This window comes from Electrona antarctica (assembly GCF_951216825.1).
Source record: "Electrona antarctica genome assembly, chromosome: 20".
NCBI lineage: Eukaryota > Metazoa > Chordata > Actinopteri > Myctophiformes > Myctophidae > Electrona > Electrona antarctica.
In genome coordinates, this window is record NC_136801.1 from 33,259,325 (window position 1) to 33,280,305 (window position 20,981).

General features: G+C 41.4%; 2 protein-coding genes across 2 annotated transcripts; both read right to left on the bottom strand.

Annotated features, from left to right (window-relative positions):
• Positions 1-256: 256 nt before the first annotated feature.
• Positions 257-7,153, bottom strand: LOC306913257 (extracellular calcium-sensing receptor-like; the record flags this gene model as incomplete). Its single annotated transcript, XM_079489848.1, has 9 exons — positions 257-1,170; positions 1,256-1,379; positions 1,469-1,696; positions 1,824-2,099; positions 2,359-2,565; positions 3,386-3,655; positions 3,899-3,985; positions 6,442-6,736; positions 7,116-7,153. 9 exons carry the CDS (start codon positions 7,151-7,153, stop codon positions 257-259), a joined length of 2,439 nt encoding a protein of 812 aa, XP_079345974.1.
• A 2,185-nt stretch (positions 7,154-9,338) lies between these two features.
• On the bottom strand, positions 9,339-17,189 carry LOC306913258 (extracellular calcium-sensing receptor-like; the record flags this gene model as incomplete). Its single annotated transcript, XM_079489849.1, has 9 exons — positions 9,339-10,252; positions 10,338-10,461; positions 10,551-10,778; positions 11,176-11,451; positions 11,743-11,949; positions 13,301-13,570; positions 13,775-13,861; positions 15,666-15,960; positions 17,185-17,189. 9 exons carry the CDS (start codon positions 17,187-17,189, stop codon positions 9,339-9,341), a joined length of 2,406 nt encoding a protein of 801 aa, XP_079345975.1.
• Positions 17,190-20,981: the final 3,792 nt, after the last annotated feature.

Genomic DNA, 20,981 nt, shown 5'->3' on the forward strand with positions numbered 1-20,981 from the left:
ATGTAAGACGATAAGGGTTGGTAAAGCGCCCCTCACTTCACACAGGTGTGATTTTTCATAATTTTTCATAATTTCAATATATAGATTTTAAATATAGTATTAAACAGAATAGATTTTAAAGGCAGGGTATTATTTTCTTTGGTTATAATAAATACTAACTAAGTAGGTCTATTCTGATATTGTTCAGTAACAGGAGTCTCCTCCATGTATTTATTAAACAGAAAATACAAAGAAATGTTGTGTTGAATTCATGGTTCTATGTCTTGGTGTCACCTCGACCCATGATGGACTTCTTAGTGTTTCTCTCAGGTTTCAAAAGGATTATATAACACTTTGGTCCAAACAGTGACACCAAAATTCCAAAGCTAGATGCTAAAATGGCAAAAACCTCCACTACATCTGCATATTTGCCTGGAGAGCTTATATATGCTGGGATGAAGGCTATCCACACGGCACAGAAGATCAACATGCTGAAGGTGATTAACTTGGCTTCATTGAAGTTGTCTGGAAGATTTCTTGCCATGAATGCTAGGAGGAAGCTGAGGAGTGCCAGTAAACCAATATAACCTAATAGCACTGCAAATCCAACTGTTGATCCCACCACACACTCATAGACTATCGTATCACTGTGATAGTGTGTGTTTTTATGAGTAGCTGGTGAGGCAGACACAAGCCAGGCTATGCAGATTGCTGCCTGCATGGAAGTAAGAGCCAGAACTGTTCCTCTCTGCTGCATAGCACCAAACCACTTCATAATGTCTGTACCCCCAGGCTTGGAGGCCTTGAATACAGCCAAAACCACCAACGTCTTTACCAGGATACACGAGACACACAGCACAAAGCTGATCCCAAATGCTGCATGCCTCAGCTGACAAGTCCAGAGCCTGGGATGGCCAATGAACAGAAGTGAGCACAAAAAACAAAGTATGAGTGAAAACAAGAGAAGGAAGCTAAGTTCAGAGTTGTTGGCGCGCACCATGGGTGTGCTTCGATGATAGATGAAGATTCCCAGTACAATGGCACAGATAAGTGTGCCCAGCAATGAGGTGATTGTCAAGGAGATACCAAGAGCCTCATGGTAGGAGAGGAACTCCAGGCTCTTAGGAACACAGTGGTCACGCTGGGGACTGGGCCAGAAGTCCTCTGGACAACTGGTACACTCTGTAGAGTCTAACAAAGATGACAAGGTTAAAGGGACAGACAAGTACAGTATTGTCCTAAATATACTGTACATTACTACATGGTGTAAACCAACCAGTCTCATTGCTGATCTCTCCCTCAGAACAAGCAATGCAGTCAAAGCAGCAGATAGGTTCCCCTTTAATTCTGGCCACACGGGTTCCGGGGGAACAGCTCTCACTGCACACTGACCGAGGTGGCTACGGAGGAAATTAAGAATGATATATTTTTGTACAAACTGAATTACATTCACACCAGCTCAGCATTAGCTATAGAAAGCTGAAGTGACCTTTTTAGATTCAAAGTTCCAGAAGATTCTGTCTTCATCCAGGATGAGTTCTTCACCTGCAGAGACTAACTTCTTGACCATACCTACATTGTGAACTTTTGTGCTTCCATCAGGGAGCCACACCCAGTTCATGACATCATAGATTGGTAAAGCATCACCATTCTCATCAAACGATACGTGATCACCAAATGGTGTAGAGAAGTTGATCCTTTCCAGGTAATATACAAGCTAGACATGGTGATGAGCAGAATTATGAAGATCAAGTGACTATAAAAGTGTGTTTTGAGCAGCTGCAGTCTAAATTTGAACCCAACTAGAAACATAACTAAACGTAACCTGTGAAATGACATTACACCTGCCATGGCTGTATTGTCCGCAAACCGGCACAGCTGTGCCCAATAAAAGGCCCTTTTCCTGGCACACATTGCAACATGTCATGGATGGCATGGGCCAGAGCATACACAGCCTTGTACACATTGTACTCTGGCCTGAGGTCAGATACATCCAAAAGTGCAGTTGCTGCTGTTGCTAGGTCCTCTTGTCCTGTACACACCCTTCCACCAACATCCACCCACTCTGACGGAAGGGGTGGGAAATTACACTGAAATGTGTGCTCCCAAAACCGCCTCATCTGAAGAAACACAAAAGCTTGTGAATGAACACAAAATTGCAACTTAACTCATTTAGGACTGAGGTCGATTCTAAAAAGGCCTTCTAAATCCTGAGCTACGTTTTCATCAAATATTAATTCAAAATGACAACAAATATATATGATGCTATATACTGTACATAGCAACAACTAACCCAAAGGGGTTTCCCGTCCTGAAAGGTATAGTTACAAAAGGGGATCCCGTACATAATGGGTTTAAAAAATGAAACAAAAGACTCACTATGGTATTGCCAAGGCTTTTGTCATGGCCATTGTCGGGATGGATTTTTAACAAGAAGTCCTTTAGACCTGGTATCTCTCCACGACGGATGGCAATGCCCAGGGTGCCTCCCAGGTACGGCATGAAGTCTAGAGTCAGGAGCTTAGCATATGTTGTCCAGGCCTCACTGGCCATCCATTGCAGACCTGTCACATTCTGCTTTACCACCTATATGGTATAAAATCAATGCTATTGATCATGTCTGTGTGTTGATTCACAAAATATTGAACGAATTAAAAAGTGCCTCTGACAAAACCAGCTAAATCCATTGGACCCTCAAACTGTCTGTCTGTCTGTCTGTCTGTCTGTCTGTCTGTCTGTCTGTCTGTCTGTCTGTCTGTCTGTCTGTCTGTCTGTCTGTCTGTCTGTCTGTCTGTCTCTCTGTCTGTCTGTCCGCTAATTGGCTGTTGTTGGTTACGTAACCAATCTATGTTTTACAATTGTTTATAACTATAGTCTGGTTGCCCTTTGGGCAAACAGACTATTCCGGAGTAATCTAACTTCCGCTGTGATTGGCCCAGCTTTGCATAACGTTTGTAGTAATTAATTGGCTGTTGTTGGTTACGTAACCAATCTATGTTTTACAATCGTTTATAAAGACATGAATTCCTTGAGGGGCAGAAGACTTAGCACAGAACTTACCCTGTGGGATTAATAAAGGTCTACATTACGTAGTAAATGCGTCGGCTTGGAGTTGTTATTGGTGACTCCTGTAGGACTACACCATACAATGCAATCAGTGGCTTAGAATCAATAACATTGTATGAAAAGGTATTAAATACACCTGTCCAAAATCTAATTTTAATGGCCCCTTTGTCCATAACAAAACGTGACATTGTAATTGGCTGACAATATTAGTGGGAGGGGCCTATGTAAGCGACTGCGGCAACCACACTTTGCAATTTTTCAAAATTTGCGACCTTTCTAGTTATTATTATTATTATTATTATTATTTATTTAGAAAGTGGTTAAATTGCATTCCCACAACCTCCTCCATGAGATGAACCATAATGCTCCCATGTTCAAATACAATGACCACACGAGCTGTGGATGTCTTCATCACAGTGACAATCCTCTGAAGTTCAGCTGGGTCGTGGTCCCAGGGCAGAACCTCCACGTACGCCAGACAACCAAAACCAGACTGGGCCAGGTCAGACCTGAATGACTGGGCAGCATTTCGGCCATAGGCATCATTACTAAATAGCAGTCCTGCCCAGGTCCACCCAAAACGCTTCATAATTTGGAGCATAGCTTGGACCTGATGGATGAAGAATGGTGGGATAAGACCTGCTTAGTTTGATTATGCACATACTGTAGTGTAAAATCAGTGAATCTCCTGCGTATAACCCACATTAATTTTCTTTTGATGCTGACCCTAAACCTAACCCTTCAGCTCCAGCAGTATTATACACAAAGAAATGAGAGGCGATATGCAATATCAATAAAGGGAAGTGATGTGTACTACTTGATACCAACAGATGTTTTGTCTGTAGAAGTTCACCTGGAAGGCATCACTTGGGATTGTTCTAAAGAAAGATGGGAACTTTTTCCGGTCACTCAGACAGGAGCACGTGGAATAGTAACTTACCTGAAAATACACAAAAGATATATTCTGTAATATACCTATACGGTACTATAATTCTTTATTACACGGCTTGGTTGAATGCTTGATTCTGATTGGTCAATCGCCGAATTCTTCGGTCTGTTATTTCTGGATAATGACTGCTCCGCTCTATAACACACCGATGCCAAAACAAACCCTCGGAGCACCTGCTGTGCTCCGCTGATTTACTGCTGTTTCCAACATGACAGCCATGATGTAAACACACACACAGTGTCCTTTACAGCAAAACATTGCTCTCAAAAAGGTTTTTGAAAACATTTCAGCGAGAAATAGACGGTGCAGTACCCGAAAATGGATTCTATTTGATCAATTCACTTCCTTGTTTTCCGACTGTGCTGCAGCTGGGCAGACGCCGGCCAGCGCGACACTTATGGGAATACTTTCATTACCGTAAGCAAGGAAATATGAGTCGTTTTGTTTTGGGTCAATTTATTAATTTATGTATTAAGTAGCCGTGTAATAAGCGGGATAATGTATGGCTGAGTGGTCATTGTTAATCACCTTCAGGTTGATTAATCACTGACGCGACGGCGGAGGTGGTTAATCAGCCTGAAGGTGATTTATCTATAAACAATGACCACTCAGCCATACATTATCCCTTACATCAGAGGTGGGCAACTTTGAAGATGGAGAGGGTCACTATTATGTATACAGTCACTCCAGAGGGTCACATTGCATATTACGGTCGTAGCAAAAACAGCTGATCTACAAGCTCAAAACGCGTTTTGAGCTTGTAGATCAGCTATTTTTTGCTATAGTTTAATTTCAATCCTGAATATTTTTTTTGGAATCCTGAAAGATATTTTAGACTAAAGTAATTAAAGCCGGTCATGTTTGCATGATTGGAATTATAACAGAAACTAGAAAAGGTCTCCACCAGGAGGATAGGACTGTGTGAGATGTTTGGCAAAATGTTTAGGAGTAATATAAACATGTTTGCCTTTGATGGCAATTGGATGACTTGAGGCATTTTGTTCCAAAAATGTGTTTTGCAAAAATCAACCTGTTGGTGGCGCTATAACAGGCCAATGTGAAAAGGGTGGGATATATTCCTCAGCCTAGTAAGAAAATGTGTGAAAGATTTCACGTAAATTGCATGCTGTGTTCATGATTTGAGGCTTTTGTTCAAAACGGGGCAATCTTGCAAACTGTGAAAGTTATAGCCAATTAGGATGGAATATGAAATATCGGACATATCCGACTTGAGCACATGACCATAGAGATACTGTGTAACGATTTGTGAGATTTTTGGACAGAATCTGGAGGAGTAATATAAAAAAATGTGTTTTACAAAAGTCGGCCTCCTGGTGGCGCTATAACAGGCCGTTCTGGAAAATGCGGGGCAGAGGTTCATCGTTGGCATCCAGGGAGTGTGTGTGCAAAGTTTGGCATCGACCGGGTTAACGGTGCCGGAGATTAGCTGGTAACGGACGGACGGAAGGACACACACACACACGGACGGACACACACACACACGGACGGAGTGCAAAACATACTCTCTCCCCATGCCTTCGGCCTGGTGGAGACAATTATATACTTATATTATCAGTATTCCAATATTAGGGCCAGATTAAGTGAAGATGGGGGCCGCATGTGGCCCCCGGGCCGCCAGTTGCCCATGTATGCCTTACATAATTTCCCCCTAACAAGCGGAGCACGTTAGTGGAACAGAGCAGGGTGAAACTCTACACTCACTTTCCCTGCTCAATCCCATGCTAAAATGCTCAACATCACTCACCACCACTCACACCACAAAAGAAGGGACTGCATTGTGTGCTGCGAACACAGAGGCAGCTTTAGCCATCAGAAGGCCTGGTTCAGAAACACAATACCGTCTTTTGACAAACACGTATACGATTACGAACCCTTCAACAGTCACAACAACACACACTATAGCCTTGCATAGCCAGCCTTCATCTGCCTTTGCAATGGATATCACCATCGCTACACAAGGCTAAAAACACACACCATGCAAGGTTTGTTAAAACTTGCATGGTGTGTTGTTAACCTCTAATCAATCACTAGGTTATACTTTGTTACGAAAAAACACAAACATTATCCTTTTTCATAAGACAACGCAATAACATAATAATAATAATAATAATACGATTTATATAGCGCTTCAAGGTATCGAAAGTCGCTTTACAGAACAGAAGTAAAAACAAATGTATTAGAAAACTAGTTAAAAGGTTAAAAGGTTACATTGTATAACAATATACAATGTGGCAATCTACTGCCCCCCATGCTCCATTCAAAGTCTGCCAGCTCCACTTACATGCTCTGTAACAAGTAAATATTGTTTTCTTTATCAGGCTGTAGAAAGACTACACTGTTTATCATTATATTACATCTGTAAATAAACTAAAATAGCCAAAAAGAATAGCCAATTCAAATGGGGATGGTGAAAGAAGAAAACTTACCAAGGACACTCTGTACAAACCTAATACACTAGAGATGGCAATTGAATGTGTTGAGGAAGAGTCACCCACTATTCCAAGCACTGGAGGGGAGCCAACACAGCTCTCATTCAGTTGAAATTGTTCTTCTCTCCCACTGACCAATGACAAAGCTGAACGGAATGCTACTCCAAGTGTGAAACAGTGATCATAGAGACTGTATCCCAGAGTCACGTTGGGTAGCAGGCTGGGGTTTCTGTTGATCTCAGTAATGGCAAAAGCCATGGTCTGGGCCATTCTGAACTCGGGAATGTTTAATCTAACAGACACAGTTCCACAGTAACCTTGACAATTTATCTTTGTAGAACTACATCAAATAATCCTATGATGCTATAGGCCTATATTAAAACAATGTTCTCTTGCTTGCTTTTTTATGTGTGATACTCACCCATAGCAAATGAGATCCTGTTGCTTGGAGGTGAAAGACAGCTCAGGGAAGGCAGAGGAGAATTGGATTGAAAACAAGCCACCCAGAATAAAGTCCCCAGCCTTGTCAATTCTGTTGAATTTAAACTGTGCCTGTAACTCACAAGAAGAGGAAGGTGAGGAAGACAAAGGAGAGAATGAAGAGAACAACATCAAGCACAAGTACACATATGGAATCAGTTGTATAACTACAGAAGCGTTCATGACTGCACCTCCTCTCCTCCTCTGCACACTTTGTCCTGTTGCTCATTTTTATACACAGTGTTAGGCCATCCCCTGAGCCAACGTAGGCCATAACATCATCGATCACACCTTCAACACACATCAACACCCTAGCAAGGCAGAGGCAGAAGAAGAGGCAGGGCTTAACATACGTCAACAATGCTTTCATATCAAAGTCCTGTTATGTCAAATCAAATCAAATCAGATCAAATTAATTTATATAGCACATTTAAAAACAACTCTAATTGTACCAAAGTGCTTCAACATATCAAAAAGAGCAATACAGTACAATACAATACAGTAAAATACAATGCAGAAATATAATATAATTCAAAGGCTTGTGAATATAAAAAGGTTTTAAGTCGTGATTTAAAAGACTCAACGGAGGGAGCAGTCCTGCGGTCTTCTGACCTGATAGGTCCTGGAGGGGGGATAGGATAGGAGGTTTGATTTATTGATTGAAATATTTATTAACAGTTTGCAGAATTACAGTACATTTCAAGCACAAACTCCATACAAAGACTGTTAAATGTGAGTGGACGAAACAATTAAGCATTACACTTGTTTACAAGAGGGTCCACCTTGTTCAATTCATCAAAACATTTAGAGACGTACAAATAGACACTTCTATATAGTCAAAGAACAGAACAGGAATTCATCATAAGGGAGGTAAAAAGGGAAAAGAAACATATACAGTGAGGGGAAAAAGGGGGGGGGGGGCGGTGGGGGGGGGGGGATTCAGATTTTACAATGGGCCAGTTTCGAATTGCAGCCGTCCGTAGGTGCCCTTTGAGAGCGGTTTTGAAGGAGTCAAGGGATTTGCATGTCTTAATGACTGTTGGTAGGGCGTTCCACATTTTGGTGGCATTGGAGCGAAAATAATTGAGTCCCTTCTCCCTTGTTTGTGCCGAATCTGGGTTGTACATTGTTCGTTGCACTTCCTCTGGTGTTGTGGGTGTGGACTTTGTTAACATTAAGGAAGAATCTAGACAGGTACATGGGTATCTTGGTGGTGTATCGAATCTTGTGGACCAGACCCATTGCAAGATGCTGTACTCTGTGGTCAACCCTAAGCCATTCCAGCCTGTCAAAGTGGGCAGGTGGGTTTGGGGGGTGAGGCCAAGTAGGAGCCTGACCAGTTTGTTTTGGGAAGTCTGGAGCCTAGTTTTAAGGGCCTTTTTAGGGGGTGTGGTAACAGGAGGTGCATACATAGTCAAAGAAACCTTGTACGAGGGCTCCTGTTAAGTGTTTTTGTTGACCAGTGAGGAGATCCTGTAAAGGAATCTTGTTCTTTGGTTGACTTTTTTGATTACGTTGGTGGCCATTTTATCACCGGAAAGATTAGCCTCCAGGATGGAACCTATGTAGGTCATTTCATCTTTACGTGTGATAACATTGTCACTCACTCTAACCAAGAAGCCATTTGCCTTGCTGAGATTACTATTAGATCCAAAGAGAATGGATTCAGTTTTTCCCAGGTGTAAAGATAGTTTGTTATCAGCGACCCAAGTGCAGATTCTACCGAGTTCAGAGCTGAGGGCCTTTTCAACCTGCAGTTTGTTCCTGTCCGAGACTAGCAGTGCCGAGTCATCTGCGAACAGGAACAAGTTGCAGTCACAAGCTGATGTCATGACATTTACATATATTAGGAACAGTAAAGGCCCTATAGTATGCTTCCTTGTGGAACGCCACAGCTCACTGGGAGGGGGGGGGGGGGGGGAGTGTTCCATTCACCTCCACCATCTGTTCTCTCCCCTCCAGGTAGGATTGCATCCAGCTCACTGATGTGCTATCGAAACCAATTGCTTTTAGCTTGTTAACCAGTATGGAGTGGTCCAGCATGACCATGCCGCAATATTTGCCAGCATCCACCTCATGTTTGATGTGGTCGCTCAAATAGAGAAGGCATGTGTCAGTGGAGTGGGATGTTCTGAAGCCAGATTGGAACTCGTACATTAATTTATTTGTGGCAAGATACTTTTCAACCTGTTCATAGACTATTTTTTCCATCACTTTCGAGATGGAGCTTAGATTAGAAATAGGGCAGTAGTTGCCGGGGTCTAATTTACTCCCTTTCTTGTGCAAGGGGGTTACTTTGGCCAGTTTGAAATCTTGGGGGACCTGTCCCTGTTTGATGGAGAGGTTTACTAATAAAATAAAATAAAAATAAAATACAATAAAATACAAAGAAATGTTGTATTGGATTCATGGTTCTATGTCTTGGTGTCACCTCGACCCATGATGGACTTCTTAGTGTTTCTCTCAGGTTTCAAAAGCATTATATAACACTTTGGTCCAAACAGTGACACCAAAATTCCAAAGCTAGATGCTAAAATAGCAAAAACCTCCACTACATCTGCATATTTGCCTGGAGAGCTTATATATGCTGGGATGAAGGCTATCCACACGGCACAGAAGATCAACATGCTGAAGGTGATTAACTTGGCTTCATTGAAGTTGTCTGGAAGATTTCTTGCCATGAATGCTAGGAGGAAGCTGAGGAGTGCCAGTAAACCAATATAACCTAATAGCACTGCAAATCCAACTGTTGATCCCACCACACACTCATAGACTATCGTATCACTGTGATAGTGTGTGTTTTTATGAGGAGCTGGTGAGGCAGACACAAGCCAGGCTATGCAGATTGCTGCCTGGATGGAAGTAAGAGCCAGAACTGTTCCTCTCTGCTGTATAGCACCAAACCACTTCATAATGTCTGTACCCCCAGGCTTGGAGGCCTTGAATACAGCCAAAACCACCATAGTCTTTACCAGGATACACGAGACACACAGCACAAAGCTGATCCCAAATGCTGCATGCCTCAGCTGACAAGTCCAGAGCCTGGGACGGCCAATGAACAGAAGTGAGCACAAAAAACAAAGTATGAGTGAAAACAAGAGAAGGAAGCTAAGTTCAGAGTTATTGGCGCGCACCATGGGTGTGCTTCGATGATAGATGAAGATTCCCAGTACAATGGCACAGATAAGTGTGCCCAGCAATGAGATCATTGTCAAGGAGATACCAAGAGCCTCATGGTAGGAGAGGAACTCCAGGCTCTTAGGAACACAGTGGTCACGCTGGGGACTGGACCAGAAGTCCTCTGGACAACTGGTACACTCTGTAGAGTCTAACAAAGATGACAAGGTTAAAGGGACAGACAAGTACAGTATTGTCCTAAAGATACTGTACATTACTACATGGTGTAAACCAACCAGTCTCATTGCTGATCTCTCCCTCAGAACAAGCAATGCAGTCAAAGCAGCAGATAGGTTCCCCTTTAATTCTGGCCACACGGGTTCCGGGGGAACAGCTCTCACTGCACACTGACCGAGGTGGCTACAGAGGAAATTAAGAATGATATATTTTTGTACAAACTGAATTACATTCACACCAGCTCAGCATTAGCTATAGAAAGCTGAAGTGACCTTTTTAGATTCAAAGTTCCAGAAGATTCTGTCTTCATCCAGGATGAGTTCTTCACCTGCAGAGACTAACTTCTTGACCACACCTACATTGTGAACTTTTGTGCTTCCATCAGGGAGCCACACCCAGTTCATGACATCATAGATTGGTAAAGCATCACCATTCTCATCAAACGATACGTGATCACCAAATGGTGTAGAGAAGTTGATCCTTTCCAGGTAATATAAAAGCTAGACATGGTGATGAGCAGAATTATAAAAGTGTGTTTTGAGCAGCTGCTCAAAATATTACTTGCACAATGTACATAGACAAGGGAAATAGATTTGTATTTGTACTTGAAATTATTCAGACACCACTGCATATCAGGTTTAAGGGTAATAATCACAACTGTCCACTGTGTGATAATAAACAACTAAAACTAACAATGTAATAACTACTGCACGCTCATAATTATTCCGCTTTGTGTCTTTAGTAATATTTTGTGTACACCCTTTGGCCTTTTGCTGTTATGAACTGATCCAAATTTTATATATAGTCAGATTGGCCCAGACACCAGCCAAACCTAAATCATTATTAATAATTTGAACCCAACTAGAAACATATGTAACCTGTGAAATGACATTACACCTGCCATGGCTGTATTGTCCGCAAACCGGCACAGCTGTGCCCAATAAAAGGCCCTTTTCCTGGCACACAATGCAACATGTCATGGATGGCATGGGCCAGAGCATACACAGCCTTGTACACATTGTACTCTGGCCTGAGGTCAGATACATCCAAAAGTGCAGTTTCTGCTGTTGCTAGGTCCTCTTGTCCTGTACACACCCTTCCACCAGCATCCACCCACTCTGACGGAAGGGGGGGGAAATTACACTGAAATGTGTGCTCCCAAAACCGCCTCATCTGAAGAAACACAGTGAAAACTTAAAGCATAATTCTCTAAAGCACAAAGCTTGTGAATGAACACAAAATTGCAACTTAACCCATTGAGGACTGAGGCCGATTCTAAAAAGGCCTTCTAAATCCTGACCTACGTTTTTATCAAATATTAATTCAAAATGAAAAGAAAAATATATTTTGCTATATACTGTACATAGCAACAACTAACCCAAAGGGGTTTCCCGTCCTGAAAGGTATAGTTACAAAAGGGGATCCCGTACATAATGGGTTTAAAAAATGAAACGAAAGACTCACTATGGTATTGCCAAGGCTGTTGTCATGGCCATTGTCGGGATGGATTTTTAACAAGAAGTCCTTTAGACCTGGTATCTCTCCACGACGGATGGCAATGCCCAGGGTGCCTCCCAGGTACGGCATGAAGTCTAGAGTCAGGAGCTTAGGATATGTTGTCCAGGCCTCACTGGCCATCCATTGCAGACCTGTCACATTCTGCTTTACCACCTATACGGTATATAAATCAATGCTATTGAACACCCTTCATGTCTGTGTGTTGATTCACAAAATATTGAACGAATTAAAATGAAAAGTATTAAAAAGTGCCTCTGACAAAACCAGCTAACTCCATTGGACCCTCAAACTGTCTGTCTGTCTGTCTGTCTGTCTGTCTGTCTGTCTGTCTGTCTGTCTGTCTGTCTGTCTGTCTGTCTGTCTGTCTGTCTCCACCACCACCTCTCCCCTCTCATGTAAGTATCTGACAATATACAGTATAAATTCACAGTACCAACTTTGATGAGGCAGTATTGCTTTATATGTATATTATTATGTATATAATTTTTCAAGAAATTAAGAAAACATTATAATATTATTATTATTATTATTAGTGTGGTTGCCCAAAGAGCAGTTATTGTGACACTTTTTTTTCCTCCGGAGTAATCGAATAATCGAACTTCCGCTGTGATTGGCCGAGATTTGCATACCGTTGTAGCAGCTAATTGGCTGTTGTTGGTTACGTAACCAATCTATGTTTTACAATTGTTTATAACTATAGTCTGGATGCCCTTTGGGCAAACAGACTATTCCGGAGTAATCTAACTTCCGCTGTGATTGGCCGAGCTTTGCATAACGTTTGTAGTAGCTAATTGGCTGTTGTTGGTTACGTAACCAATCTATGTTTTACAATCGTTTATAAAGACATGAATTCCCTTGAGGGGCAGAAGATTTAGCACAGAACTTACCCTGTGGGATTAATAAAGGTCTACATTACGTACTAAATGCGTCGGCTTGGAATTGTTTTTGGTGACTCCTGTAGGACTACACCGTACAATGCAATCAGTGGCTTAGAATCAATAACCTTGTATGCAAAGGTATTAAATACACCTGTCCAAAATGTAATTTCTTTTTTTTTTTTTATCCCACAATTTTGTAACACATTTTTCACCCCTGTTTCAATTATCTAATGTGATCCTGGGCTCTACACACCCTCCGCCAACCTAGTCCCCATATTTGGGGGACATGGGGAGAGCAACAGACTTGAACTCATCCTTCCTTCATGCCTGAGTGTCCAAGTTGCTCCTTTACACCTGACAGGGGGGAGTTTCCCTGGTTGGACGTAGCGCGTGGAAGGAACACGTTATTCCAACCAAAATGTAATTTTAATGGCCCTTTTGTCCATAACAAAACGTGACATTGTAATTGGCTGACAATATTAGTGGAAGGGGCCTATGTAAGTGACTGCGGCAACCACACTTAAAACCACATTTAAAAAAAATTGCGACCTTTCTAGTTATTATTATTATTATTATTATTATTATTTTAATTTATTTAGAAAGTGGTTAAATTGCTTTCCCACAACCTCCTCCATGAGATGAACCATATTGCTCCCATGTTCAAATGCAATGACCACACGAGCTGTGGATGTCTTCATCACAGTGACAATCCTCTGAAGTTCAGCTGGGTCGTGGTCCCAGGGCAGAACCTCCACGTACGCCAGACAACCAAAACCAGACTGGGCCAGGTCAGACTGGAATGACTGGGCAGCATTTCGGCCATAGGCATCATTAGTAAATAGCAGTCCTGCCCAGGTCCACCCAAAACGCTTCAAAATTTGGAGCAGAGCTTGGACCTGATGGATGAAGAATGGTGGGATAAGACCTGCTTAGTTTGATTATGCACATACTGTAGTGTAAAATCACTACAGTAACCTAACCTAACCCTTCAGCTCCAGCAGTATTATACACAAAGAAATGAGAGGCGATATGCAATATCAATAAAGGGAAGTGATGTGTACTACTTGATACCAACAGATGTTTTGTCTGTAGAAGTTCACCTGGAAGGCATCACTTGGGATTGTTCTAAAGAAAGATGGGAACTTATTCCGGTCACTCAGACAGGAGCACGTGGAATAGTAACTTACCTGAAAATACACAAAATATATATTCTGTAATATATCTATACGGTACTACTAGTACTAGTACTAGTACTAGTACTAGTACTACTAGTTTATGATTCATGATAACTACTTTTTATATATGTGATGTATGCCATGCTTTTGTTATTGCTTAATGTAAGTCGCTCTGGATTAAGAGCGTCTGCTAAATGCCTAAATTGTAAATTGTAAAATTGTACTATAATTCTTTATTACACGGCTTGGTTGAATGCTTGATTCTGATTGGTCTATCGCCGAATTCATCGGTCTGTTATAACACACCGATGCCAAAACAAACCCTCGGAGCACCTGCTGTGCTCCGCTGATTTACTGCTTTTTCCAACATGACAGCCATGATGTAAACACACACACAGTGTCCTTTACAGCAAAACATTGCTCTCAAAAAGGTTTTTGAAAACATTTCAGCGAGAAATAGACGGTGCAGTACCCAAAAATGGATTCTATTTGATCAATTCACTTCCTTGTTTTCCGACTGTGCTGCAGCTGGGCAGACGCCGGCCAGCGCGACACTTATGGGAATACTTTAATTACCGTAAGCAAGGAAATATGAGTCGTTTTGTTGTGTTTTGGGTCAATTTATTAATTTATGTATTAAGTAGCCGTGTAATAAGCGGGATAATGTCTGGCTGAGTGGTCATTGTTTATAGATAAATCACCTTCAGGCGCGACGCGACGCGTTTTGACGCGTTTTGAGCTTGTAGAGCAGCTATTTTAGCTATAGTTTAATTTAAATCCTGAATATTTTTTTTGTTATTTTGGAATTGGAATCCTGAAAGATATTTTAGACTAAAGTAATTAAAGCCGGTCATGTTTGCATGATTGGAATTATAACAGAAATGAAATAATATACTTTATCAGTATTCCGATATTAGGGCCACATTAAGTGAAGATGGGGGCCGCATGTGGCCCCCGGGCCGCCAGTTGCCCATGTATGCCTTACATCATTTCCCCCTAACAAGCAGAGCACGTTAGTGGAACAGAGCAGGGTGAAACTCTACACTCACTTTCCCTGCTCAATCCCACGCTAAAATGCTCAACATCGCTCACCACCACTCAGCTTGATTTCCCTCCGCTCGGTTCACATTTTCAATCACAAAAAAAAAGAAAAGGTAAAAAGAAGGGACTGCATTGTGTGCTGCGAACACACAGGCAGCTTTAGCCATCAGGAGGCCTGGTTCAGAAACACAATGCCGTCTTTTGACAAACACGTATACGAACCCTTCAACACTCACAACAAAACACACTATAGCCTCGCATATCTGCCTTTGCAATGCATATTGCCACGCAGTGATATCACCATCGCTACACAAGGCTAAAAACACACACCATGCAAGGTTTGTTAAAACTTGCATGGTGTGTTGTTAACACCTAATCAATCACTAGGTTATACTTTGTTACAAAAAAACACAAACATTATCCTTTTTCATAAGACAATGCAATAACATAATAATAATTATAATATATACGATTTATATAGCGCTTCAAGGTATCCAAAGTCGCTTTACAGAACAGAAGTAAAAACAAATGTATTAGAAAACTAGTTAAAAGGTTACATTGTATAACAATATACAATGTGGCAATCTACTGCCCCCCATGCTCCATTCAAAGTCTGCCAGCTCCACTTACATGCTCTGTAACAAGTAAATATTGTTTTCTTTATCAGGCTGTAGAAAGACTACACTGTTTATCATTATATTAGATTTGTAAATAAACTAAAATAGCCAAAAATAATAGCCAATTAAAATGGTCATGGTTAAAGAAGAAAACTTACCAAGGACACTCTGTACAAACCTAATACACTAGAGACTGCAATTGAATGTGTTGAGGAAGAGTCACCCACTATTCCAAGCACTGGAGGGGAACCAACACAGCTCTCATTCAGTTGAAATTGTTCTTCTCTCCCACTGACCAATGACAAAGCTGAACGGAATGATACTCCAAGTGTGAAACAGTGATCATAGAGACTGTATCCCAGAGTCACGTTGGGTAGCAGGCTGGGGTTTCTGTTGATCTCAGTAATGGCAAAAGCCATGGTCTGGGCCCTTCTGAACCCGGGAATGTCAAATCTAACAGACAAAGTTCCACAGTAACCTTGACAATTTATCTTTGTAGAACTACATCAAATAATACTATGATGCTATATGCCTATATTAAAACAATGTTCTCTTGCTTGCTTTTTTATGTGTGATACTCACCCATAGCAAATGAGATCCTGTTGCTTGGAGGTGAAAGACAGCTCAGGGAAGGCAGAGGAGGAATGGATTAAAAACAAGCCACCCAGAATAAAGTCCCCAGCCTTGTCAATTCTGTTGAATTTAAACGGTGCCTGTAACTCACAAGAAGAGGAAGGCGAGGAAGACAAAGGAGAGAATGAAGAGAACAATATCAAGCACAAGTACACATATGGAATCAGTTGTATAACTACAGAAGCGTTCATGACTGCACCTCCTCTCCTCCTCTGCACACTTTGTCCTGTTGCTTATTTTTATACACAGTGTTAGGCCATCCCCTGAGCCAACGTATTCCATAATAATCGATCACACCTTCAACACACATCAACACCCTAGCAAGGCAGAGGCCGAAGAAGAGGCAGGGCTTAACATACGTCAACAATGCTTTCATATCAAAGACCTGTTATGTCAAATCAAATCAAATCAGATCAAATGAATTTATATAGCACATTTAAAAACAACTCTCATTGTACCAAAGTGCTTCAACATATCAAAAAGAGCAATACAGTACAATACAAATACAGTAAAATACAATGCAGAAATATAATATAAGACAGTCAATGAAACAACAGGCAATTAAAGCAAAATAATATAAAATATAAAAGTGCAGGATCATGAGGAGGATTCAAAGGCTTGTGAATATAAAAAGGTTTTAAGTCGTGATTTAAAAGACTCAACGGAGGGAGCAGTCCTAACAGCAGCCCCTACACTTCCAAAGTGTAGGGGCTGCGACAGCCACGGTCGCCCCTGAGCCTCTTTTTTGGTGGTGGAATGTGTAAGAGACCGCATTCTTCTGACCTGATAGGTCCTGATGGAGGGGGGATAGGATAGGAGGTCAGTGATGTAGGAGGGGGCCAGCCCGTTTAGGGCTTTGTAGACAAAAATGAGGGTTTTGATGAAGCAATAATCCACAAGAGGTCACAAGAGGCTCTCTCTTACCAGGTATTGTATAATGGCTGAGAGGCGTAGTGAGACACGACGCAAAGCGGGAGTCTCCGACCTGCACGGCCTGGGTTTGTAAGGCAATCAAGTGGGGGAGCACTTGATTGCCTTACAAACCCCATCTCAGCTACAGAACTGCGGAATCAATGTAACGCAGCTGGGAATGATATAAAGTTATTGAAGGTGTTTTTTTCCACATGCTCTCCATAACCATATGTTTCATTTTGGAAGGGGAGCCACGTCATCAAGATGGCAGAAGGCGGCCATCTTGGCGTTCAAAGATGGCCGCCATGTAATATCTATAAGTGCCAATATCTCGGCTTCCAAGCCACTTAGAAGGTCAAGCTTGGTGTCAAAATATATGTTTTTGGGGTCAAGGAATTCAATGAAGCCACCGGGAATATCAATAAGTGACTATTTCTGCCAAGATTTGAACATTTGCTCCGGTACTCAAATGTTGAGTTGATCAAACACATGACCTTGTGGTCGAAAGGCAAGAGCTCTACTGACTGAGCAGAATCCTGCAGAATGCTGATGTGTCACAGGCAGCCTGTATAAAAGTGAAATATGGGAAGTTATGTGGACTTTGCTCATAGCATGGAAGATAGTATTCATATGCCATGTGCCAAAAGCAACCCAGATGTCTGTAGCTAGATACGTGGGCATGGAACTTGGTGGTAGAGCAAGTTGTCTATATGATCCATGGGTAGGCGGTTCGAATCCCGGCTCCTCCTGTCTACATGTTGAAGTGTCTTTGGGCAAGACACTGAACCCTACATTTCCTCCAATAGTCAGTGCTAGTTTGCCACCATTGGTGTGGGAACTTGGAAATGATGACGCTGGCGTTGACTGCTCGCTGCTTCACCTCCCAATGTATGAATGAGTGGACCATTGTAAGCACTCAAATATGCATAGAAAAGCACTATGAATATGCAATTGATTGTTATTATTAGGTCTCCTGCTCAAACTGTATAGAGCGTTGCAGTCCCGCCCCCTTTCATGACGACGCCAGGCCCAGGAAATGAATCCCAATGCATTTTTCCCATAGACATTTCAGAAAGTATTTATTTAAAGACGGTTACGCCGCGGACAAAGCCAACTCGACTCGTGACAACTCATGACAACAAACACAATTTTTTGGACCAAACAAATAATTACAAAGAAGAAAAACAAGAAAAAAAGTGTTGTAACCTGCCGTTTTTTTCTTCTTTCTAATTATTTGTTCGGCCCAAAAAATTGTGTTTGTTGTCATGAGTTGTCACGACTCGAGTTGGCTTTGTCCGCGGCGTAAACGTGTTTAAATAAATACTTTTTGAAATGTCTATGAGGAAAATGAACGGAGAATCATTTCCTGGGCCCTGGTAGGGGGCGGGACTGCGACGCTCTATAGGAGTTGTCCTTGTGCGGTCCATCCAATTATGGAATGTTGAGGGATTCCGTTCCACTGCACCTCGAGAACCCTTCACCAGATCACTATTCTGCTGCAGCCTATCTTATTTTTTATTGTTTTAATACATTTAGAATAGCCAATTATTTGACCCCCCTTTCTCCCCAATTAAATTGTTATGCCAATTCATTCCTCCCCATACACATTTTTGTGTTGTCACTGCTGTTGTATCCTATACCGACTCACCTGCCAGTGAGGAGCCCCCACTGGGAGGATGTACTGTTGTATTCTACTGACTCACCTGCCAGTGAGGAGCCCCCACCGGGAGGACGTTGGGCCTTCGTCCTACTATTTCCACCCAACACTGCCGACCTCAGGCCGTAGGAGTATGTGCTGCAGCCTTTCTTATCACAGTCTCCACGTATGCTACTCTGTGAAAGTTCTGCAGTAGTTACATGCAGTACAGCCTGCTGGAGCAAACCAAGTGAAGGCTACAATTGGAAGGGGTTCAACATTTGCTTCCTGATGTAATTCAGTAATTCATATGAAAATGAATAGGAAATAAGAGTCAGATCTGTCATGTTTAATGAAGATCATACCAATATGTTGTGCATAATCAAGCCGAGGCATACAAAGTTGTAGATATATTGCCAGAATTAACCAAATGTTCAAATCTTGGCAGAAATAGTTAGGCTACTTATTGATATTCCAAATTGCTTTATTGAATTCCTTGACCCCAAAAACATAAACATTTGGACACCAAGCTTGACCTTTCTTTTAACTTTGTGTACACTGTTGTTCTTGCCATTTTTGTTGTCCTTATGCTGCGTCCTCATTATTTTGTACTGCTGTATAACTGTTTACTGTTTTTGAGCCTATGCCTTACCCTTGGTGTCTGTGAGTTTGAGACCTCTGTGACAGAATAAACCCCTACTCAGGAGGAATTCTGCAGTGTCAATCAATCAATCAATCAATCAATCAATCAATCAATAAATCAATCAATCAATCAATCAATCAATCAATCAATCAAGCAGATACACATGACTTCAAAGATAAATAAACGTTGATCCAGACAGTTGATCAACTGTCCTCTGTTCCTCATTTATCTGTACGTATTTCATTAAATGTTCTGGTGAATTGAAAATGGAGGACCCTTATTTAAACAAGTCTTGTGCTTTTTCTGGTTCTATCTTCAACTTAGCGGTTTTTGTATTGAACTGTACTTTCATTTGAAATGTACCCATTCTGCATACTGTGAAATACAAATTTCAATCAGTCAATCTTCCTCTAGTTATTTTTGAGGGGCTGCCCAGCTTTGAGTGTTTGTGTAAACACAAGCATTGTGTAAACACAAACACAATGTTGGTGCGTTTGACGTTGTTTAATACAATCAGATAGGACTTTTCTGTTTGGATGTATGGGCTGTCAATGGCAAATTTCACCTAGTTACCACCTTGCTGACAAAAAGGCTGCGGTGTGCAATTGCTGTGCAGCAGAAAGCAGCTATAATGACATTTATTTCCCCAAATTAAATAATTGAATAAAAAACATCATACTGTACCTTGGACATCACAGTTTTATTTAAATATAAATACAATAATGATTGATTTATGATTGAAGGAAACTGTTTACATCAGTTCACAAAATAAATGTAATGACACCTGACTTAAAACGGCAAGTTCATTAGTTCAAAAATCATAAAGTTTTAAAACACTTTTGTTTAACAGCAGCAGAGACTCATTTTTGATGATTCTGTTTTGACTGAGCGTCCTTATTTAGTTGTTTGCTGTTATAGGTTAGGCACCTTCAATTCATATATTTTTGTAACCTTTTTATTTTTTGTGTAAATAAATGGATATACAGTTTTAAGTCCTTTGTCCTGTTTGTTTATGTTGCGACCTTTACACCCCTAGAAATAAGGGTCGTGGCCCGGGCGGCTAGTGTAGCGGTCCGGGCACCTATAGGCTGCTAAGCCAGCCTGAAGGTGTGCCACGGGTTCGACTCCCGATCTCGACGACCTTTGCTGCGTGTCACCCCACCATCTCTCTCCCCATTTCCTATCACCATACTGTACACTATCCAATAAAGGCAGAAAAAGCCCAAAAATATATCTTAAAAAAAAGAAATAAGGGTCGTAACAGTGGGGGGGAAATGCATATCGATGTAAACGTGCACATATTGGTCGGTAATTTCATGAAACCTTCATACAAATGAAATAATGAATGACAGCATAGATTTGCAGGCATTTTGACCATGAATGAAATGTCACAAAGGGAAAGGGGCTTAGCAGTGCATGTTCGCCAACCTTAATGCATGTTCGGACTAACGGGACTTCGGATCTATGGGCAGTTCCCTTCACTAATTGAAACCATGCTTTCGTAAATAATGTTAGTGTGCGTTCGCTGATTTGAAATCTATATAGCTAATTTGCCTCTTACATACCTATACTACTTTGACCAACAGGTAATATTTCTAAGGTATATAGTATACATAGGTCTAACATCAACAAACGTATAGCCTTTGAGAT